The sequence below is a fragment of the Megalopta genalis genome, chromosome 11, assembly GCF_051020955.1.
Source record: "Megalopta genalis isolate 19385.01 chromosome 11, iyMegGena1_principal, whole genome shotgun sequence".
In the NCBI taxonomy this organism is placed as follows: domain Eukaryota; kingdom Metazoa; phylum Arthropoda; class Insecta; order Hymenoptera; family Halictidae; genus Megalopta; species Megalopta genalis.
This window is the reverse complement of record NC_135023.1, coordinates 9,814,791-9,839,529: the sequence shown is the minus strand read 5'-3', so window position 1 is coordinate 9,839,529 and position 24,739 is coordinate 9,814,791. Positions and strand designations below refer to the sequence as shown.

At 39.7% G+C, this 24,739-nt stretch overlaps 2 protein-coding genes across 2 annotated transcripts; both read left to right on the top strand.

Annotated features, from left to right (window-relative positions):
* Window positions 1–6,475: 6,475 nt before the first annotated feature.
* nbs (nibrin) lies at window positions 6,476–10,359 on the top strand. The gene is made up of 9 exons (XM_033480178.2): window positions 6,476–6,702; window positions 6,789–6,922; window positions 6,984–7,144; window positions 7,232–7,391; window positions 7,467–7,722; window positions 7,790–7,927; window positions 8,043–9,730; window positions 9,805–9,879; window positions 9,946–10,359. Exons 1-9 carry the CDS (start codon window positions 6,678–6,680, stop codon window positions 10,024–10,026), a joined length of 2,718 nt encoding a protein of 905 aa, XP_033336069.2. The 5' UTR covers window positions 6,476–6,677; the 3' UTR covers window positions 10,027–10,359.
* A 512-nt stretch (window positions 10,360–10,871) lies between these two features.
* LOC117226134 (carboxypeptidase B) lies at window positions 10,872–21,218 on the top strand. Its single transcript, XM_033480181.2, has 8 exons — window positions 10,872–11,025; window positions 11,483–11,804; window positions 12,824–13,123; window positions 13,738–13,828; window positions 18,172–18,317; window positions 19,505–19,561; window positions 19,666–19,750; window positions 20,926–21,218. Exons 1-8 carry the CDS (start codon window positions 10,946–10,948, stop codon window positions 21,105–21,107), a joined length of 1,263 nt encoding a protein of 420 aa, XP_033336072.1. The 5' UTR covers window positions 10,872–10,945; the 3' UTR covers window positions 21,108–21,218.
* Window positions 21,219–24,739: the final 3,521 nt, after the last annotated feature.

Sequence of the window (24,739 nt, the reverse complement as noted above, 5' to 3'; positions counted from 1 at the left end):
CGAAGTTAGCGACTCGGGTACCTCGGGGACGCTACCCCCCGTGCCCCCCACGGGCGCTCCCGTGGGTCGGGGGCCCCTGAGGGAACTTAACCCCTTGGCGCACCATTTTCTTTAAATTTATAATGACTAGAAATTTCTCGATTGTAATTATTTCTCAGAAGGAGAAAAAGATTTGAGTTTACTGTGAGACTATACTTCTTGAGCAATTAAATATTGTGGTGAAAAGAAGATAAATTTAGATAAAGTTGTAAGAGCAAAATAATATTCATTCTAAAGAGAAATCTTTATTAAAAGCTGGACCCGTTACAGTACGGCAAGAGGTTAAGAATCTTAAACTATCTCACACATACTTATTAACTAACTCGCACGCACTTAATAACTAAGTCGCACGCACTTATTAATTAAGACGTATCCCACGACGGATGATAATCCCACGGCGGATGAAAATCCCACGGCGGATGAAAATCCCACGGCGGATGATAATATCTGTAATGAATCTGAAAAGATTGAATTCTAGTTAGTACGAATACAAAATAGGTGACAAGTCAAATTAGGAAACCTAAGACCAGCACACGAGTGCCACACTAACCAGCACACGAGTGCCACACTAACCAGCACACGAGTGCCACACTAACCAGCACACGAGTGCCAAACTAACCCGCACACGAGTGCATGTTTTGAGAGAATGGATGAAACAAAATTTAACAAACTTAAATTAAGAACTCTAACAACCTACAAGCGCCTCGGGTACCTCGGGGACGCTACCCCCCGTACTCGCCCACGGGCCCCACCCGCAAGCGAGCCCCTGAGGGACCTCCGATCGGAGGAACACCAATTTCAACAATTCACGAACGAAACATTATTTCGAGCACTAACTTGAAGTATAAATCCACATACTTTTACAATGCACACTATTTTATAATATAAAATTTGCAGCTATTTGCTCGGTATCATCCTCGACTCAGAAATTCATGGCAATCCGCAAGAATTTTTGAACCGAGGATGATACCGATTGCCCGAGTCTCACCACGAGGAGGTTGCTGCTTTAGAGACCCGAAAGGGAGTCAGAACGAAGCCGGAATTCGCTATGGCTCCCTTTCTAACAACGACGACTTATAAACTAGTACACACGCTCGCCAGCTAGCTAGCACACACCCACACTCACACGTTCGTATATGTCAAGTACTATTGCGGACCAAGTGGATCAAAGAAAAAGTCTCTGATCCACGGGGACCAAAATGAATCAGTGCAGAAGGCAGTGATTCTTTCAAGGTGAGAAACAACTGCGAGTCAGTGCAGAAGGCACTGTGTCGAGGGTGACGCGACGCGTACAATGCTCGCACAAGTTCGGTGCCTCGCAAATCGCGATGACCGGCGTGATCACATGAGGAGTGATGATCCAAAGTTGTATCCTCCCACATTGGGAGTGAGTGGCCATTTCTCGCCCTGCGACCTAAAACGAACTTAGGCCGCCTTACCCGTCTGAATCGGCACTAGGTGGGAGACTACACAGGTAAACCTGTGTGACCCTTTCTCACCCAACGCCCCGCCCCCAAAAGAGAGCTAAGGACGGATTACTGGCCGAACAGCGACCAGGAGAGAGCCCTCCCAGAAGGAGGATCCGCGTTCGAATCACTACGCCGCATGGTCACTCGTCGAACATCGAGATGTGTCCGGACTTACCCAAGAGTTTGTGCAAGCAAGGCCACCACAGCTTTCTGCTGTGGCGGAGTCAAAAACGAAACGCGAAAAAGTAAAAGTAAGGCAATAATACTGGACATATGCGAAGTTAGCGACTCGGGTATATCTGAGCAATCTTAACCCCTTGCCGTACCATTCTCTTTAAATTTATTATGACTAGAAATTTCCCGGCTGTAATTATTTCTCAGAAGGAGAAGAAAATTTTATTTTATTGTGAGATTACACACTTCCTTGAACGAGCAAAAAAGAATAAAAAGAGAGAATTAAATAATGTTCATTCTTAAGAAAAATCTTTGTTCAAAGCTAGACCCGTTAAAGTACGGCAAGAAGTTAAGAATCTTAAACTAAGCCACACACACACGTATCAACTAACTCGCACGCACTTAATAACTAAGACGAATCCCTCGGCGGATGATAATCCCACGGCGGATGATAATCCCACGGCGGATGATAATCCCACGGCGGATGAAAATCCCACGACGGATGATAATATCTGTAATGAACCTGAAAAGATTGAATTCTAGTTAGTATGAATACAAAATAGGTGACAAGTCAAATTAGGAAACCTAAGACCAGCACACGAGTGCCAAGCTAACCCGCACACGAGTGCAATTTTTGGGAAAATGAAGGAAACTAAGAGGCATCCCACGGCGGATGCTAATATCTGTAATGAACCTGAAATGATTGAATTCAAATTAGACTGAATACAAGGCGAAATAGGAAACCTAAGACCAGCACTCGAGTGCCATGCTAACCAGCACACGAGTGCCACGCAAACCAGCACACGAGTGCCAAGCTAATTCGCACACGAGTGCATTTTTTCAGAGAATGGAGGAAAGAAAATTTAACAAACTTAAATTGAGAACCCTAACAACCTATAAGCGCCTCGGGTACCTCGGGGACGCTACCCCCCGTACTCACTTGCGGGCCCCACCCGCAAGCGAGCCCCTGAGGGACCTCCTATCGGAGGAATAACACTAAATTAAAACGCATCCCACGACGGATGATAATCTCTGTAATGTACCTAAAATGATTGAAAATGGTTAGTCTGAATACAAAAAGGGTGACAGGATAAAATAGAAAACCTAAAACCAGCACAGGAGTGCCAAGTTAACCCACAGACGAATGCAATTTGTGTGAAAATAATTGGAAACGAAATCTAACAAACTTACATCAAGAACACTGCTTGACTAAGACGCAGGCAATTATGAACTAAGACGCGCGCAATTATTAATTAAGTCTCATCTTTTGGCCGATGTTTCTCCCTCGCGGATGATAAACCCTCGGCGGATGATAATCTCGACTGAAGGAGCTCGAAGACTTGGACATAAGTAACGTGCGTCGCGATTTTGCGCCAACTGCTACGACTTGTAAATTCTCGGATCGCAAAAATGAATTCCTACTGCCCGCAGTGGTTTTGCGGGCATTTTGCACCACGTGCTCGGACCTGGCCTAAAAAAGTCCGAAGGTAGGAATAAAATATTCTCGCTCCCTGTGGTGACGATCTTCCACTGCTTTACAAAGATATTGTCTGCGAATATAAGAATTACGATTTGATTTTGGATGCCAGAGAGGAGATCAAAGTGAAAGTGGCAAAGAAACGTGGACTCATTTTTCGCGCGACGCTAATCCACGAGAATTAGATGTCGATATTAATTCGTGTTAATTCGTCTGAATATTAATCAGATGTTAATTCGTCAGATCCGAAAGCGAAAACTCCCGTGCACTTTGATTTGTTTTCACGCAACTCTAAAGGAAATCGTCGACGATTGCGAGACGATGCTGCGATCCTTGGAACGGCTACTCGCAGTGCGGCATTTATTTCGCGACTCTAACACAACGCGTTGGCAATTTTCGCAACTCCAACACAACGCGTTGGCAATTTTTCGCGACGCTAACACAACGCGTTGTTAATATCGTCTCGCAACTCTAAGAAAAATCGCGAATGCCTGGCACTGCGAATCGTTGCAGCTGCGGCATGGGCTCTGAAAGACGAACGAAGCTATTGCAACGCGATTATTCTCGCAACGCTAACTTCGAAACTAATTCGAAGACAAAACGCGATCATTCATTTCGCAACGCTAGGATGGAAAAATCGCGATGTGCCCAACCCAGCTGATCGTTGGGACCTCGGTCCATTGTTGCAACTTCGGAATGGGCGCCTGGAAAGACGAACGAAACTACTGGCAACGCGATTATTTCGACGCTACGCTAATGCATCGAACAGAAATCCGAAAGATTTAACTTTACTTTCTGGAAAGAACGAGTTTGTGAACTTCGAAAAATCCGATAGAATTGCAAAGATGAAACGCGATTAAGTTCGTAACGCTATATTCAAAGCTATTGTGCTTGATAATTTCAAGAAAAATCGCGTCTATTTTATTCGCAACGCTATGATTTCTGTTCAGAATTAATTATAGCAACGCGTGATCAATTCGCAACGTTATGGCAAATCGCGGATGTGCCCATCCGAGCTGTTGTTGGGGCGGCGAGGCCCTTCGTTGCAGCTGCAGCATGGGCGCCTGAAAAGTCGAAGGTAAACTATTGCAACGCGATTATGCCGTCGCGACGCTAATTCAATGAACAGAGATGCAAAAGCGAGTGGACTGAAATGATCTTCGAAATTTTCTCACTTGAAACGCGAGCGTATTTATTCGCAACGCTATCTTTGACGCTTTTTACATGTCAAATCAAATGAAATCGCGATTATTTCATTCGCGACGCTATACTTTGAATAATTAATTTCATTGCTAATGATAATCGCGATGGTTATTCGCGACGCTAATTTTGATCTCTGTTGAAAATGAAGCGAAACAACGCGAGATTATTTCGCAACGCTATTGCAAGTCGCGGATGTGCCCATCTGTGCTGATCGTTGGGGCGGCAAAGCCTGCCCAAATACTACTACTACTACTATTACAAGAACTACTGTTACTATAGCAGCGAGTACAGTGACCAATTAACAATACATATACATAATAATAAACATGATAATATACACAATAATTTTTGTCTTACAATAGTATTAACCTGAAAAAAAAAGAATCTGAAAATAAAGAACCTGAAAATCCTAGCTAAAATGGGGTTATTAGTTTCGAATTATTCTTCCAAATTAATCTGTTTCGATGACTACGCGTGAATTTAATTGCTCGAGAAGTAACGGCAATAGCAATGGCACAAGGGTAATGAAAGTAACAATGGCAGGCAGTATTAGCAAGGGCAACGGCAATTGAATGCAAACGGAAAACTCGAATTATTGACAAGAAAACATCCTAACTAGATATACAATAGAATTCGTAACAAGTATGTGGTCACTGTACTCGAAAAATTGAGAAAACTACTGGTAAAACAAGAGCATGTGACTTACATTTCGATGCGATGTTGGTTCTGGAATTTGTAGTAGGAAGAAGTAAACGGAAGTAGCAGCGGAGTAGCAATAGCAGCAGCAAAAGAAGACAGCAGTAGGAGAGTGGAAGCAACACCAAGAAGTGCCCAAGTTCCATAACACACATTTAAGATTTGCATCGAAACATTTGGAATTTCGCCTTGAATCTCATCTTCTAAGAGCTTTCTTGAAACACGTCTGATTCCACCATTAGTCAAGTCCCGACTGATTGAGCTTTGACATTCAGCCGAGCGAGCACGAAGGGTACACCCCCCTGCCCCCCCAATGACTTTGACGATCGACATTATTGGAAGAGCTGTCTTGAAACACGTCTGATTCCACCATTAGTCAAGTCCCGACTGATTGAGCTTTGTCATTCAGCCGAGCGAGCACGAAGGGTACACCCCCCTGCCCCCCCCCCCCAATGACTTTGACGATCGACATTATTGGAAGAGCTGTCTTGAAACACGTCTGATTCCACCATTAGTCAAGTCCCGACTGATTGAGCTTTGACATTCAGCCGAGCGAGCACGAAGGGTACACCCCCCTGCCCCCCCCCCCAATGACTTTGACGATCGACATTATTGGAAGAGCTGTCTTGAAACACGTCTGATTCCACCATTAGTCAAGTCCCGACTGATCGAGCTTTGACATTCAGCTGAGCGAGCACGAAGTGTACACCCCCCTGCCCCCCCACCCAATGACTTTGACGATCGACGATCGCGCGATCGACGGCGATCGATAATATCGGTAACTTCGATTATTTCCAATTATTTAATATTCGCGACAATTTATTTTGCAATAATGCTATCCGGTGCCCGATAAATTATTTCATCATTTAAATTGTTCATGAAAAATACCAACGAGGTTTAATTAACAAGAGACTCGCATAAATCTATCGAATTGTTTAAGTTATTATATTGAAATGCTTTTGTTAATTAATTTAATATTTCTCGCATGTTAATTAATAAAAATTGATTCATTTAAATATCTATGCTGTAGGTTTTCGAAAATTTTAATAATCGTAGAAATGATCGCCGTTTCAAGACGTTTGCAAATACAGTAATGTCTCCCTAACTGACGCTCAAATTGTGCACAAAACTGGACAATTCGGGAAGAGGAGATACGATTATTCGATCCTTGCAGCGCATTTTTATAATTACGAATTGTCAACGACTATAAAAAACGAGCGGCAAGGCACGAACAATCGTATCACCTGTTCCAAAATTGTCCATTTCTGTGCACAATCTGAGCGTCAATTAGAGAGACATTACTGTACACTGGACTGTGTGGTCAAGAATCCTACTGGGCAAAAGGTACAAGTCGAATATCGCGCCATGTGTTTTAGATGGAGACCGCAAGAGCAAGATCGCAATGCTTATTATAGTGAAGCGGACTTGCTTCATGGTGAGGCATGACTGTAACAGTATCTATTGTCATTTTTAAATTTCGTGACTGGTATATGTTTATAAATAAGTAATAATATCGTTTGTCACTTGTGACAAGTTACTTAATTATGTTATATTTTTGAAACAATTACATAATAAATCTGTACTTATGAAAATTCAATCACATTTTGGAGTACAACAAAATGTGGTATTTGTTAACCTCGACAGGTAAGTTTTCGTTGTGAATTAAGATAAAAGATTACAGTAAATAACGCAGTTTTAACACGAATATTTATTTATTTATTTATTTTTAGGAAAGCGCTTGTATTTGCAGCCAACCAAGGAAGTAACATTCGGTAGAAAGAAAAGCGACATTCTTCTGCAAAATGACGACTCTGTCAGCAGATTACATGCTACTATATGCGTCAAACCCAAAGATACAGTGAAGGTAGGTGGTAAAATTTACATTAGAATTTTATCTTTTTATTGAAATTTCTTTATCCATATAGCCTAATGAACCTATATCTGTGTGTGAATTGAAAGATAATGGTTCTAAATATGGTACATACATTATTTTGGACAACGAAGAAAAAATTGAAGTCACTGAGGAAGGATATAAATTAACGAATGGAGATAATATACGCTTCGGTTTACAGCAACATGTTTTTACGTAAAATTTCTAATTTATTTTATTGTTGTTTCATTAGCAGTAACAAGGATTTTATAATATTCCTTGTTCATTAAATTTATATTTTAGTGTTGTATATGTACCCCTAATAACCATTGTGTCCACCTTAAATGACACTGAAAAACGAAAATTGCAAGTTATATTTGATCAAATTGATGGAATGATTTCTACCGAATGGACAACCGTTTGTACTCATTTAACAGTGTCAAAAGCTTCCTTAACAGAAAAGGTTCTTACTTTTCAATATTTCTATACCTGTTCGCTATCTCTTTTGGTAGCTTTACAAGAACTTCCTTTCACTCAGATTGCGTGGGCTATGGCTTCTGCGGTGCCAATAGTAAGTCTGAATTATTGGACGGCAGTTAAACATGCCGTTAGTAATGGTAAAGAGCTCCCAAATCCAACAGATTTTGTTCCACCACTTACCGAGTCGTTAATCGATAAAGGTTTTGTATCACTCTGTGTAAATGAAAAACGGACGACACTGTTTCGTAAATTAATATTTGTGTACTTCAGTGCACGCCAGTACAAAATCTATGGAAAAATGGTTAACATGGCAGGTAAAGAGGCAAATGATGGGAGATGCAACTTTGTTTTTCATTACTTTTAATAAGAAATATGTTGAAGGTGGTAAATCTGTGTTATACTCAAAGAAACCATTGACCATTAAAGAAATCTGTGCACCTAATGTTATCGTGGTACAATACTCTGATGGTGATACAACTCAATCAACACAGGGCATAGTGCCTGAATATGAAACAATATGTAAGCAATTTTTACATACTTTTATATGTTTATATCTATAAAGTAAGGTACATAAAACGGGCTCGTTTTAGATGTGATATTGCATATTTTAATATCTATAGTTCACCGTTTACAGATAATACATTGAAAGCGAATAAACGTAATATGATAACGGAAAGTGATATTGTACTCGCCATTTTACATTGTTCCACAGAAAGGCATTGCAATCCAAAATTTAAGTTTTACGAATTGTTGAATAGATCGCAATCAAAACCTGACTCCTCCAATGTCTTAGCTTTTGACACGCAAGATCTAACGTCCGATGTGAAAATACTACCAAAAGTAATTTCTAATGTTTTGGTAACATCGAACGTGGTTACGGAAAATGTGATAAAGAAAGTTGGAATCATTCCTGAATCATGTAGTTCTCATAACATACTTCAATCACTAGATATAATGAAATCTAGTTTGTCAAAAGGTATTCAAATTACAAAGATCGCTACTGATGATATTACAATTGAAAGATCTACAGAAAAAATTAAAGAAATACATCCACAAAAAGCCGTGAGAGATACTTCAGAAATAAATAACTCATCTCAAACACAAGATGTACCAAAAGCTAACACATTCACAGCGACTCAAAATACAATTCTTAATATTAACGATAAAATTGAAAGGGTAAACAAAGTGTCTTTGCAAAAGGCTGTGAAATGTATTCCAGAAACAAATGATTTGTCTCAATCACAAGACATTATCAGTACACCAAAAATTAATCAGAATACGAAGAACACTCATAATAGTAATATTTCAAATGAAAGTAAGTTGCCACAGGGGATAAAAGAAGTACAGCCACAAAAAACAGTGCGATGTATTCCAGAAACAAATGATTTGTCTCAATCACAAGACATTATCAGTACACCAAAAATTAATCAGAATACGAAGAACACTCATAATAGTAATATTTCAAATGAAAGTAAGTTGCCACAGCGGATAAAAGAAGTACATCCACAAAAAACAGTGCGATGTATTCCAGAAACTAATGATTCGTCTGAATCGCAAGACATTATCGGAGCGCTAAAAATTAACCAGAATACAAAAAGCACTCACAATAGTAATATTTCACTTGAAAATAAATTGTTACAGAAGATGAAAGAAGTACATTCACGAAGAACACTGCAATGTATTTCTGAAACTAATGATTCGTCCCAACTACTGGACACTAACGGAACACCAAACACGAGTCAGAGTACAAAGAACAGTGCTGGTGGTAACACTTCAATTGAAAGAAAACCCGCACAGAGGGTAGAAGGATTACATTCACGAATGTCTCAAAAGTGTATTCCAGAAACGAATGAATTTTCTGTTCACAAATCACAGGATGTAAGAAAACAAAATAGAAACTCACACGAAAATGATCACATGGAAGAGTCAATGATAGCGAATAAAGGAACATCTTTAAATGACGTAATTAACTTAGCAGATGAAGATGACGACGAAGAAGAAGCAGAAAATAAAATGGAAGAGTTATTGTTCAGTAAGCTAAATGCCAGTCGCTATCCTGAAAATTTTTTGAATCAGTCGAAATTGGATAAACTAGTTCATGACAGTAGCGCTAGAACACACAGTCCAGAATTATATGTATCACAATGGCTCGTAACTGAAATGGACACCGATGATACTAAAAAGTCTAGAAAAAGAAGTAATCCTTCTGATGAAGATGGTGAGACATCGATCAGGAAAAAATTATGTACTTCAGTCACTGAAAGTTCTGCAACGTTGTCGGAAACTAAAAATTCAGCGCATACTGTAAAGCCATCACGAGCTGTAAGATTGGTCATTCAAGTTTTTAGAATAAAGTGTAAATGTAAATGAGCAATAGTTATTTCGATGTTTTTTAGGAAAATCATAATTACTTACCACAGAATGATACCTCATTATCCAGTGATGAATTTGTTTGCAAACCATTTAAGAAGGTATTATATGAATGATTTAAAAGCTCTTTGCTTGTTTTCTAGAATTTTAATGATTCTTTTTAATAGGTTCCAAATAAATTTGTTGAGCAAAGGATTACGTTCGAGAAGGCACTTACCTGGAAGCTGGTGACTCTATCAAGCGAATAATGAAGAATTTCTTACTATGTTTGTATAGTAATAAGTTCCATTCTAATCTTCCTTTTGCATTTTTGTACAATAAAAATTGTTTGATAAGCGAATCAAAATCACTTGATAATTATTTTTGTTTAATAAGTGGCAATTACATCGAGAAATTGAATTATGTTTGCATACATAAGTATACAAACATAATTCATAATAAAAATAATAAATTTTCACAATCCTCGAAGCTGTTTTCAGTAATGCCTGATTAATGCAACAATAATTATTAATTTTATTAAATAAGTATCAGTATTATTAAGAAGATACATATGGCGAATAAATTATAATTTTCGAGACATAGCAAGCCTTTAAAATTTCTTACCTTTTTTGGCGTACACTCAGTTAATCCAAATTTTATCATTTACAAATTTAATATTGTTCAATTATATCCTCGAAGATCTTCAAAATTAATCACGATACGTTTTTCGCGCGATGGACGTAATCTAACAAAGATCGTGTTATTAATTAGCGACACGATTGATCACGATATCATCGTGTCAGCTTTGTTAACAATACACTGCACTAAGTAGGTGAATATACTTTTTTTTATCTATCGTAGTATCAATGACCAATCAATAATTCTTTATAAAGTTTCAATCAAAGCTATCTGTTGCCCGATAAGAGCCTCATTTTCAATTGTTAATCTAACGTGGATCTGTATTGGCAGCGATTTCACAAGAGCCAGACACACTTTCGTGGATTTTCCAATCGCCGCGTATCATCGATGATGATGATGATGGGCCGCCGATCGTTTCGAGTTTTGTTGGGGGATTTGGAAAAACGTAAATAAAATATGCACAATAATGGTCGAAGATAAGATGGTTGATATATAAGTAATCGAAGGCAGGATGAGTCGGTTTAGTTCCAAGTGATCATCGCCGTCATCATGCGCATTCTCTTGATCGCGGCGGCCTGCGTGGCGGCTGTCTTCGCCGCTAACGAGGAGATTTTGCCACCCTTAGAGGGGTACGTTTCATTTTCTCGCGTAATTCGATTCATCCAACTCGTTTCGAATAAAAGAATAATATCATTTCGTCGGTTCGATTTTCCTGTTCCGAGTTTGTGATATTGACAGTTAAATCGATGCAAAATCAAACGAATATTCTGCATTATTTGCCGCTTTTGAACGGGCATCGATTAATCAGTCAACGAAGCAGAAATAAATTTCAAATTGAATGGAAGATACAAGGAGATCAGTTATTTAATTTTTCATCGGTTTAACGATGTTTTCAACGTTTTCAAAACCAGAAGTATCGATGTCCCGGTATTTATAAAATTTCCATACACAATAGTCGAAGCTTGTCGGGACCATCTCTTTCAATTTGAAAAAAACAGTTTCCATCTCGCGCGAAAGCCGCGATCTGACTGTATGTATTCAACTGCGGCGACGCCAGATGAAAATTTAATCTATCGAAATTGACAGGATGCAAAGCCTCTCTATTTCCGTGAGCACAACGGAGCAGCTTATGCTATTGAAAAATTTCGTGGACGTTCCTGGTTTCGATTTTCTACGGACGACCGAGAGCGAGGTGGACGTGTTGGTCACGGCGGACAACGTAGACGACTTTAAGAGTCTTTTGGACCGGAATGGCATGAGTTACACGGTCTTGGTGCAGAATGTCCGGGAGGCAGTCACCGAGGAATACATCAATCAACAAATTGAGCGAAGGGTGCAGTCGCTCCTTCCGCAAGAGCTGGCTGCTTCCGGAAAATTGTCTTTCACTTACTATCCTAATAACAACGAAGTACGTAGCAACTTGCTCGCCTTAACAGGGCAACTTAATTTCTCTCGAGAATAGCAACTGCAATTTGCTCCCCATTCGAACCAAAAATAGATCTCCGTTTCCGTTTAATTCTTGAACCCTCAAACCAGCCGCCAATGTCTTTCGGAATTTTTCTTCAGCGATTCCTTTATTCTTCTTTCTTTCAAACATAAAACTTCTTTACGCGATATTATCGTAGAAAATTATTACATATCATAGAAATCGTACGAAGTTCGAATCAATCTTGTCGTCGCGTTTAGGGCTCGACAATAATCGCTGTTATGTTTAATATCATCTGTATTATCGCGACCAGCTCGTGCTCGATACAAAATTACAGTAAATTCTACCGAATTTTCCTTCGGCTTTTAAACAAAATTGGACAATTCGGGAAGAGGAGATAATATTATTCGAGCCTTGCACCTCATTTTTATAATCGCCGATTGCCAACAATTATAAAAATGAGTCGCGAGCCTCGAACGATCCGAATCCTCCCTTCCCCGAATTGTTAGTTTTCGTTTACAAGCCGAAGGAAAATTAGGGAGAATCTACTGTTATTTACGAGACGAAAGTGATTAACCCTTTGCACTATAATAATAATATTATTATTATTGTATTAATATTAATATTAATATTATTGTATTAATATTAATATTAATATTAATATTATTATTATTATATTAATATTAATATTAATATATATATTTTTATATTAATATATATATTATGCTATGCGAGTCCCAAGGGTCAATTTCATATGCATAAAATGCATTTTGCCATGTAAAATAAAGGTACTATAAGTTAAAAAAATAATTTTATATTTACGGTTAAGATAGCTTCGAGTGCAAAGGGTTAATACGGAGATGTTTGATGAATTCTGAACGGTGTGTGCGCAGCTTTGTTGGCGAACTATGTTTGTGCGCTCGGAGAAGTGACTGAACTTAATAATCTATGTATGTGTATAAACATCATAGCGTAGAAAATAACCCCGGGATCTTCGTTAGGTGGATCAGTATCTGAGCTACATAGTGAAAAGCCACGGTGACGTGGCTTCGTTAATCAACATAGGAGCGTCCTATGAGGGACGGCAAATGAAAGTTCTAAGGCTGTCAACCGGTGGTAATAATAAGCCTGCCATTTTTATCGACGCCGGCATTCATGCCAGAGAATGGATCGCTCCAGTGACGTCGCTCTACATAGTGGATCAGTTGGTGGCGAATAAAAATCTTCTGAAAAATATCGATTGGTACATTCTTCCGCTATTGAACCCGGACGGTTATGCGTTCACGCACAGCTCATCCTCGGTAATTATGTTTTTTGTTCAATTAAACTCGTGATTGTCGTGTAAACCGTTTAAATTTTCATTATCGCTGTAGGCAAGTTGTTGGTCTGATCGTTAACATTGTCTAGGGAAACGTCATTTCGAAGATTCGATTCAGAAGATCGAGCAGAAAAGTGTGTTCAAATTGTCTGGAAAGTTTATCCGATTGTAGATTCATGCGATATAGAAGAAATAAGCAATAGATAATTACTTAATTAGATCAGGAGACATTTCTTCTATGAGTTAGATGTTTTATTTGACGTTAGAATTTATAGAATTTATAGAATTTAATTAGAATTTAATTAGAATTTAATTTCGATTTTAATCTATATTTTCATTAATATCATTCCACTGTTATACTTGAATAAAGATCAGCCAACATTGAGAACAAATAGGTAAGTTAATATTGCGAATATTAATAGCGAAAATTTCTGTTGTTGTTTTATTATACATGTCATACATTTTTAATCAGAACATCGATCTGTGTCTGTTAGTTAGTTTTCTAGGATATATTTCTCTATTTATTTTTTATCTAGGATATTTTCTAGAACATCCGTTCAGACAAGTTACTAACAATAATCTTATTTGCTGTTTCAGAACCGTCTCTGGAGGAAGACAAGGTCTGTCAACAGCGGTTCCTCTTGCCGAGGTGTCGATGGCAACAGAAATTACGAGATGGGATGGATGGGTAAGCACACACCCGATTTAATTAGCAGCTCACCGCGGATTATATCAGTCACGAGCAGTGCGCGTCTTTAAAGCTTGTTCGACGTCGAACAAGGAAACGACAGTGGCAACATTTAATCTCTCCCACGAATCAATCAATCGACCACTGTCCGGGTATAATTCCGTTTTTTCCGTGTTTTTATCGTCGTCGATCAAGCTCGAGGGCTTCTATTAAAAAGACAAAATTAATGTTTCCTCATAGAGATTACGGTGCATGTCGATCAAACATCGGGATCGTTGATAAATCGTCCGCGATACCGTCGACGTGCCTTTCTTGATTAATCAGCCGAGCATCGGAATGAAACAATGCCGAGAAAATTGATCGCGATATCACCGAGTGGACACAATAACAATACTTTGTTTTCGGGAACATCTTGCGAAATCACGTCGTCACGATTTCGGCGATATTTCTGCGAACGTGATTCATGATGCACCGTTTTTTTCTTCCAAGGCTCGATCGTTTCATTAGCTGCTGCACATCGCGAGATCTACACGAATAACTTCTTTTTTTTGTTGCTATTTCGTGAGAGAAATGCTGTTCGATGAAAACACAAAGCTTTCTGCTTCGTTGTTACGACAGAACGACCTAATTAATTTAGGAGTACTTACGATCGACTGTGAAATGTTATAAATACAATTATTCGTTCTTATACGAAAAAGAGAACTTCGTGCTAGCTCTCAGAAATTGCAGAGATTATTTCGCGGAAAATATTTATCGATTAGAATACCTTTCGAAAATGAAATACAGGGTATCCCAAAATTATGCTGCTTCCTGGTAACGAGGGGTTCCCGAGGTCATTTGAAGTAACTTTTTCCTTTACAAAAATGTTCTCCGAGGCATCGTTAACGAGTTATTAACGAAAAACCCTGACCAATCGGACGCGAGCTCGGCTGGCGCGAAGTCCAGCTTCGCTCATTGGCTCAGCCGTCTCGCGCCAGCCGAGCTCGCCTCTCATTGGCCAGCGTTTTTCGTCGATAACTCGTAAACGAAGCCGCGGATTGCATTTGCGCAAAGGAAAAACTTACTTCAAATAACACGAGCAATCATTTTCGGATATCCCGCATAAATTCTGTCGTCATAAATTCAGCACGTTATTATTAGCGCGTCTTCGGGACCCGCGAGAACCGCAAATGCCTGAGAAAACAGGCTCGACAAATTAGAGGAATTCGCGGGAAACGATAACAGTTCGTACAATTGTTCCGGCACGGCGGGGACACGCTGATCGGCATTTTCATTAATGTTATTTGTTGCGAATTGATTTCGCCGGTGCCGGCCGCGGCGGAACAACAGCGGTTCGTCGAAAGGCAATCGAACTTTTCTATCGCAAATAATTGAACGCGAAAGGGGAACACGTCGTTAGTCGGCCGCGCGCATCAACCCCCCCTCGTATACCCCATGAAGAGTACTGTGTCACGGTTAAACTCGACTATTGCACTCGAACTTTTCTTTGGAGAGCAATCGCGCGGCGTTTTCATTGAAGTTATGATTGAGCGTGATAAAAACTTGCTCGTTACCGGCGCGGTTGTTACTCCTCCGGGGTCTCTTCATTCGGTAGGGGGGCAGGGGGGGATAGGTGTGGGGGCTTTAACACACCGACTTTCGAGGAGCTTCCCGGAGTCATTTGCCGGCGTTACGGATGTCGACGCGCGGCCCCTCGACATCGCGATGACAATTTCACCTTTCGTTTACGTTCAACTGTTTCGCGCCGGGGGCTTTGGAACCGGGAATTATCTCGGCCGGGGTACAGCTTTAAGTATCCGGTGACGCAAAGGCTTGTGTTCCCGTCCACCTCGCGAAAACTGTGCGCTTGCAAATTCCCTAATCCGGGATCCGACGAACTCCCGTGCTCGTTCCATTCCCGGAATCTATCGCTTCGCGAGTTTATCAATTCTAATCTATTAAAGCACAACGCGCGACGCAAGAGCTTACGAGCGAATTCTTCGAGGACCGCGGCTCATTTTTATAGTTTATATATATAGCATATATGTAGTTATATATTATAGTTTATATATAGTATATAGTATAGTTCAATTTTTATTTTAACAATTTATTTTTCCGGGTTAGTTCGACGATTATAGAAACGAAGTGCAAGGCTCGAATCAATCGTATCTCCTCTTCCCGAATTGTCCGCTTTCGTTTACGAGCCGAAGGAAAATCGGGGAGAATTCACTGTTATTTTCTGGCTGTGGTGTATCTCAATGCTTTATCCATCGACGATTATCTCGTAATTGTTCGTAAAATTGTTCGTAAAATCGAATATCGTCTCGATTTGGAATTTCTGGAAAAAATCATTTGAGAACTACGACAATCGCAATTATTATTCGAATGAAAATTATCGAGCTTCTCTTGGATGAGTAATCGACAAGTCTGTTTAAAGCTCGATTATTTTCTTGTTTTTAAGATAACAGTGTTTCAGAAGCGATCGATAGGTAGCATTGATCCGGATGATTTGTCAAATTACGGATAAAATTGTTATCGCTTCGGAACGATTTTTTAAAAAACTGGCTGAAGAAGCTTGGCCGACGATCTTTGATTTCGAAATTAGCAGCTTAACAAAGCCTCGTCATTCTTCTTTTAAATAACAATCCCGACAACTGCTGCAAATCCGAAAGAAGCATCATAATTTTCTTTTCAATAATTCTGAAAATTACGTTGCGCTAAAATCCGAACATAAATCTAACAATTGAGAAGAAAGAAGCGAACGAGAAAACGTTTGCTCCGCTTTGCTGTTTAACCATAAATTTGTATACAATGTTTTAAAAATACATTACAAAAAAAAAATAATACTATAATATAGAAATACTATAGTATAGAAATACTATAGTATAGAAATACTACAGTATAGAAATACTATAGTATAGAAATACTATAGTATAGAAATACTACAGTATAGAAATACTATAGTATAGAAATACTATAGTATAGAAATACTATAGTATAGAAATACTATAGTATAGAAATACTATAGTATAAAAATACTATACATATAAAAATACTACAAAACACTATAGTATAGAATCTAAATAGTATAGAATTTAAAACAAGGTCAAGGTGAATGAGACAAATGCGATAAGAAATACGAGGAAGCACAAATTCGTATCTTATCATAGCTTATTCACAAAGCGTCCGTTGCGTCTCAGATATTCAATCGGCCGACTGCGTGATACGAAAAAAAAATGCAGCCGCTAATGATCTTCTAATTCGGAGTCGTTGGGGATCCGCGAATTATGCTCGGGGCGGCGACGCCCGGGGCTCTAATTTGTTCTTTTTTTCATTTACGAAATTTGAAGCAAATAAATTCAGCCCGGGCGACGAACACAGCCGCAGTGCCGGAGTCTCTCTCTAAATTGAGATCCCTAATTCGACATGCCATTTGAAAGTTGCCCGCCGCGAGAAATTCGCGCGAGCACTTCCTCGTATTACGTTGCTTCTCTCCGCGAGAAAATTCGACGCGTGTACTAAAAATTTCCGCTGTATTACCTTCCGGGCTGCCTCCTGGATTAGTATTGTCTATCGTCGAGAGATACTTTTGCGCCCTTTTATCCGCTGGAACCACCCGATGTTTGATTAATACTTCAGAAAATCGTGCTCCTTTCGGATCCACGATCCGCGCGAAGAAATAAATTTCTCAGCGCGAACACGCCTATCCGATAAATATTTTCGGACGTCGGATTATTTTACAGATCGCACGTTCATGGACCGCGTAGGCGAGACGCAATTTTTTTTCCATATCTATTTAAACATCCGCGGCGGAGGCTTTCTTCTTTTCTTTTTTTTCTCGACGAAACTTATGTATTTTTTCTGCTCTCCACCCCCATCCGGTTTTCGCCACTGCGCTCTTTGTTATTATGACGGAGTGTGCACACAGGAAATCGAGTTCCCCCGAAATGAACGTCGTCTAAATGCGTTTGTTTCTCGTTTTGCGAGACGTTATGAGAAAATAATTTCAAATTTGATTCCGTCGTTATACGAAGCGGAAGCTCGCTTCATCGAATTATGAACCTCTTTCGGAATGTACGAAAACAATTTTAGCCTCGCGAATTTCGCAAATTGCCGAGCTACAATGAGGTAGATAGAGAGAGGGAGAGCGAAAGAATTCATTCGAACGCGCGTTTTATCGTTTGATCAATTAGCTCCTATTGTTAGCCTTCTTCTCATCTTCGTCCCATTCTTCGCGGTTCGTTCGTGTTTCTTTCTTTCCGCTCCCCGCGTCCCTACCCGCGATTGTGTTCAATCTACCTGCCGTATTTAATTAATTGATCACCCCTATGCGCGTTTTATAACAAATTAACGAATGTTTGCAGTCGCCGGCGCATCCTCCAACCCGTGCAGCGACACTTACGCCGGGCCAAAGGCGTTCTCTGAACAGGAAAATAGACACATGAGGGACTTCATCAACGCGCGCAAACAGAACATCAAGGCTTACATCACTTTCCACTCTTACGGCCAGGTGAGCGTCCGTTAATTAATTAGATCGTCGCAGAAAACTCGAAATCATTTTTCTAATGAATTATTTGAATTCGTTAAATGGTCATTTCGTTCTAAATATTGGGTTGGCAACTAAGTAATTGCCGATTTGTTCAATGAAATAACAAATTTCATTTTACTTGGAACGAAGTTTAATCGGTAATGTATTTTCCATTTTGTTCGATGACCTTTTGCCGTCTCTCTGACACCTTGAAAATTCCACGCTCGTAGAAAGTCTGATCGTTTTCGGCCAAAAACTGAGTTAAGTGAGATTTTACAGCGTCGTCATCGTTAAAAGTTTTACCACGAAGGGAGTTGTCCAGGGATCGAAATAAGTGATAATCCGATGGCGCGAGATCACGGCTATATGGTGGGAGTAACATCAATTCCCAAGCAATATCCATCAATTTTTGCCGAGTGGACAAAGACGTGTGCGGCCCAGCATTGTCCTGCTGGAAAATGACACCTTTACGATTGACCAATTCTGGTCGCTTTTCTTTGACCGCTGCATTCAATTTGTCCAGTTGCTAACATTCACGGATAATAAAAAATAACATAATAATAATAATAATAATTTTATAATATAACATTTACGGATATCATAAAAATGGGAGTGAGAAACATCTATAACTGAAATCGGCAATTACTTAGTTGCCAACCCAATAGAAAAATCTGTTCTTACCGGGATGATCGACTTTAAATGTTTCGTAAACAGTTCAGGGAACTTTGGAAATGTTTAACAGAAACGAATAAATTTCTGTGCGGAAATTTCTGTGCGGAAATTTCTGCAGAATATTTATTCGAGCGTCATTCCCGACGGACAATTTCCTGCGATTTCGTAGACGAAGTCGTCGCCATTTTGCGAACAGCTCGAAAAGCTTTGGAACTTTCCGTGCTGCCCGATACGAGCAATGCTTGACTAATTTCTTGAAAGCTTTTCGCGGTATCTCCATCGTTTATTTAAAGTTCCGAAGAGCAATGTAATCTTTTAATTGTTTCGAATGCAACCCCCGGCCGTTTCGACTTCAACGATTTTGCTTTCGCGAAAACCGAAGAATCGCGAGTATTTTTTGACAATTATCGACTGATCTTGCTTTCGCGATAAAATATTATTATTAACGATAAAAATTATTATTATTATTATTATTATTATCGATATCGTTGTTTCAGTACATTCTGTATCCGTGGGGCTACACTCATCAGGTACCTGCTAACGAGGCCGAATTGGTGAGTCAATTTTTCTCGCAGAATTCTCTGCTCTGTCACAGTTCGTCGTTTCTTCAATTATAACTTGTTTCACAGAAATCACATTCAATTATAACTTGTTTCAGAAAAATCTTGCGGCCAAATGCGCCACCGCTATTGCCAGCTACCGTAGGACCAAATACACGTACGGCACCGCAGCTAATCACCTTTGTGAGTACACATTCTTCTCGATTAACAAGCATAAGTTATCGAACAATTCCTCTGCTTCATGATTTCTTTAATATCATTTCATATTTGTCAGTACAAATTTTTAATCATTTATATGTTGTACAATTGTGCTTTAATTAGTCAGCTCTAATGTACTCTACTAGATTTTTAATCATTTCTCTGTGTTACAATTGTTTCCATTATTCCCGGCTCTATTATACTCTAGATTGAAACGTGCTTTAAAGAAAGATAAATGCCAACGATCTTTATTAATTGTTCTTCAGCTTCACGATTGCTTCAATATTACTTGATATTTGATAGTATACATTTTCAATAATTTATTTGTTGTACAAATGCTTCAGTTGGTCAGCTCCAGTATATTATATTAGATTTTTAATCATTTTTCTGTGTCACAATTGTTTCCATTGCTCAGCTCTATTATACTCTAGATTGAAACGTGGCTTAAAGAAAGTCGAGTCCATCTTTATTAATTGTTCTTCATTATGCTTCGTGATTGCTTCAATATCACTTCATATTTGATAGTATACATTTTCAATAATATATCTGTTGTACAAATGCTTCAATTGGTCAGCTCCAGTATATTATACTAGATTTTTAATCATTTTTCTGTGTCACAATTGTTTCCATTGCTCAGCTCTATTATACTCTAGATTGCGACATGCTTTAAAGAAAGACAAATGCTAACGAGTCCATTTTTATTAATTGTTCTTCTGCTTCACGATTGCTTCAATATTACTTGATATTTGATAGTATACATTTTCAATCATTTATTTGTTGTACAATTGTTTCAATTGGTCAGCTGCACTATATTATATTAGATTTTTAATCATTTTTCTGCGTCACAATCGTTTCCATTGCTTCTATCTTTATCAATTGTTCAGATCAATTAAAACTGCGTGTCAACTCGATCTAAGAATAACCGAGAACGGTCTAAAAATTAGATAACTCAATGACGCTGACACAAGATTCACCCATGATAGCCTTTTGAACGTTCTTAAAACGTTGATCCTCGGCTTCGTTAGAGCCGCTTACCAAACCGGAACTTCATTAGCTTGCAATTAGCGCTTTGAAATTTCTCTGACGTATACTCGAGGAATTCTCGCGAAGACGTATTTCCTGGTTAGTTCTTATGTGTGCTCTTTTCACGAAATAATTAGACCTGGCTGCCGGAGGAAGCGACGACTGGGCGTTGGGCAAAGCTGGCATCAAACTTTCGTACACCTATGAGCTACCCGGCGGAAGCTCTGGATTCTTGTTGCCTCCTTCCGAGATCAAAGCTGTCGGCACCGAAACATTCGAGGCTATGAAAGTGATCGCTCAATATGTTACGGCCAAGTAACTTTCTCAGGTTTAAGCGTGTTAGTTCGTCGATTCTGTATAGGAAGCTTTGAGAGATTCGGCAGCGGATGCTTTATAAAATAATAAAACGAGGGACTTCTCTCATCTAAAATCTTGTGTCACGATTACTGTACTTTTCTACGCTATTTCTGCTGTTCCTTGACGTCACCACCACGATCCTGCGATTCCTGATACACATTGCTAGAGTGTAGAAAATTATTTGCATAGATTGATAGACAGTTTCTTCCTTTCTTTAATCATTTTAATAAGCAAGCGACGACATTATGGTTGACTTAAAAAATTATTCTACATTGTTTACCGTGCTTCTGTTATAAACCTATATAGGAAGCTTTGAGAGATTCGGCAGTGGATGCTTTATAAAATAATAAAACGAGGGACTTCTCTCATCTAAAATGTCGTGTCACGATTACTGTATTTTTCTACGCTATTTCTGCTGTTTCTTGACATCACCACCACGATCCTGCGATTCCTAATAGACATTACTAGAATGTAGAAAATTGTTTGCATAGATTGATGCACAGTTTCTTCCTTCTTCAATAATTTTAATAAGCAAGCGACGACATTATGGTTCACTTAAATCATTCTACATTGTTTACCGTGCTTCTGTTATAAACCTATATAGGAAGCTTTGAGAGATTTGGCAGCGGATGCTTTATAAAATAATAAAACGAGGGACTTCTCTCATCTAAAATCTTGTGTCACGATTACTGTACTTTTCTGCGCTATTTCTGCTGTTCCTTGACATCACCACCACGATCCTGCGATTCCTGATACACATTACTAGAATGTAGAAAATTATTTGCATAGATTGATAGACAGCTTCTTCCTTTTTTAAATAATTTTATTAAGCAAGCGACGATATTATGCTTCACTTAAATCATTCTACATTGTTTACCGTGCTTCTGTTATAAACCTATATAGGAAGCTTTGAGAGATTCGGCAGCGGATGCTTTATAAAATAATAAAACGAAGGACTTCTCTCATCTAAAATGTCGTGTCACGATTACTGTACATTTTTATGCTATCTCTACTGTTCCTTGACATCACCACCACGATCCTGCGATTCCTGATACACATTGCTAGAGTGTAGAAAATTATTTGCATAGATTGATAGACAGTTTCTTCCTTTTTTTAATAATTTTATTAAGCAAGCGACGACATTATGGTTCACTGAAATTATTCTACATTGTTTACCGTGCTTCTGTTCTAAACCTATATCTTAAAGTCGGAAATCAGTCAAGTCTCGAGTAACTGCATTCTATTTTGTACTCGAAGATGCGACACTCAATTTGAACGATCCTATAGTTAACGCTTCAGTTGTCAGAAGATCGTTAAAGGACTTTTTAATGGTCTACCGTGCCCAATTGAAGTTTCACAGTGTTCTTTGTGGCGGAAGTTCCGAAAGAAGTCGAGCCTGTTCCCACGAATGCGAAGTTACTAGTTCTAGTAACAAAGTCATTTCAGCACTCTGTCTAACTATAAAATACCTTTAAAAGCGTCGCGCAGTGTTCAACTTCCGAAAAATAACGATCTGCTCAACTTATTGCTTCTGCTCTACCCGAAAAAAATATCGACGTCGCTATCGAAGTCGCTCTTCTCGCAACGTCCTCCTCCTAAAAAAAAAATGCCAAAAAGAACCCGACGAAATGAACCTGAGCTCTCGTCTGAGACAACTACGAGCAATCCGCCGGAAAATCCTGTACCTCCGGTCTCCGATTTCCGGGAGACCGTTAACTCGCCGTCTAAAAAAATAATTACAGCCGGAATCCCGTGTTTTCTCCAGCGATGCTTGCCAAGATTGGCCCGATTCCTGGAGGAGTCGGTCCGTCAAAAGGTCCCCGGGAACAATGATACCCGCGGGAGCCGGTGTTCAGCGCGGGAACGTTTACTTTTAAAAGAAACCACCCCTCCCTCCGCCGCGCGCCGAGTTTCCCGTTCTCCAGCCGTGAAACGAAATAGCCATTGTTCGGGGCCCCTTCCCCTCCCTCTCCAAGCTCGGTGTCTAGCACTTCTGGCTTTTTCCTTGGTTTTTAGGTAGCGGTTCCGCGAAAGCGAGAGTAGCCGTAGGGAGACGGGAGAAGAGAGAGGGGCACCTCGAGGATTTGGTCGGAATGAAGTAGAACACTTAGCACGTAGAGCCACGAGTATCGCGCACGAGTTCCTTTTTTCACCGAGCTTATACCTATTTCTCGTGGGCCCCGCGTTCGGTCTAATTGGAGAAACAACAGACTCATTACCCGTGGACTCGAGTGGAGACGAGAGCTCATTTGACGGGGGCTGAGGGCACTGGGTCGTGAAATTTTTGTATAACGAGCCACTATCGCGGCGCGCGGCCCGCCTCTCTTTCTACTTCCCTTTCTAAGCATTCCTCGAAATCGTCGGCTAAGGTGACAGAGGCTGGCGTACACGCGCCTTTGCCGCCGCGAGAAACCACCCCCGGTTTATACCCCTTTTTACAAGCATCCCCTTGTCCGCGTCGCGGCAGTTAGCACGGTTACACCGGCCCCGAGCCTTGCCGCGTTTCCTCTGTTTCTGCCTCGGGAAACGATGCCGGAGAAAATCTCGGGAAATTCGAGTTTCGCGAACCGATCGGACCGCGTCGCTCGGCCGAAGGGTTGCTGTTTTCACCGAGGAACAGATTCAATTCGATTTTTATATTCGAAATTATATTATATTATATTATATTATATTATATTATATTATATTATCATTTGGAAGCTATAGTTGCTTGGTATTTAGAAGATTAAGACTTTTTTAGAGAGTTGCTCTCATCGTGAATCGGGCTAAATGATATGCAATTGCACCCCTGAGAATTTGTCACGAAACAAAGATTGCTCTGATTCGAAGCTTGAACATCGTTTTCCCTCAAGATCGTTCACGAACAATTTTCGAAAGAGTTTATACAATTCAGCACGTCTTATCAAAGTTCAAAGAATGATCTATTTTTATAAAAAAGTGATACGTACCTGCAACGCGTGCACCACGTTCTTGCGCGTCTTCTGCTATCTTCGAAGCAACGGGAACGTTTCTTCGGCGCGTGAAGCGCTCGCTTCTATTTGTTAAAAGTTCAGATACTTACGCTATTTATTTGTTGTCTGTTTCCGACCAATTTTACCATTCCGACCATTAACGTGCTTCCGATAGACGCACGGTGAATCGGATGAAAGCAAGGTCAACGCGCCAAGACGTTTGAAAATAATTTAAAATAAAAATAGAAAAAAAGAAATAAGTCTATCAGGCAGAGACTGCTTCTGAGGAATTAGAATAGGAACGAAAGTGATGCGATCGAACAATAACTCGGAGCCGAACGATGACGGATTCCATGTTGATAATACGTTTATTCAAGACACTATCGTCGTCTATCGACGGAAATAAATGTAAAATCGTTGGAACAGAAACACGAAAGTAACTTCGAATACGCTTTAAGAAATCAAGAGGCAAATCTCTACGGCGAGCGTTTTTAATCGCAAAACACAGAAACCTCGATTATGTATTTTATATTGAAAACAGAAAGAGCAACGATTACGGCTACGGTTACACAAAGCTTTTCTCTTCCATTCCCAATCCGTGACTCAATCGAAGGCACATCGTACTAAATGTCTCGAAACAATG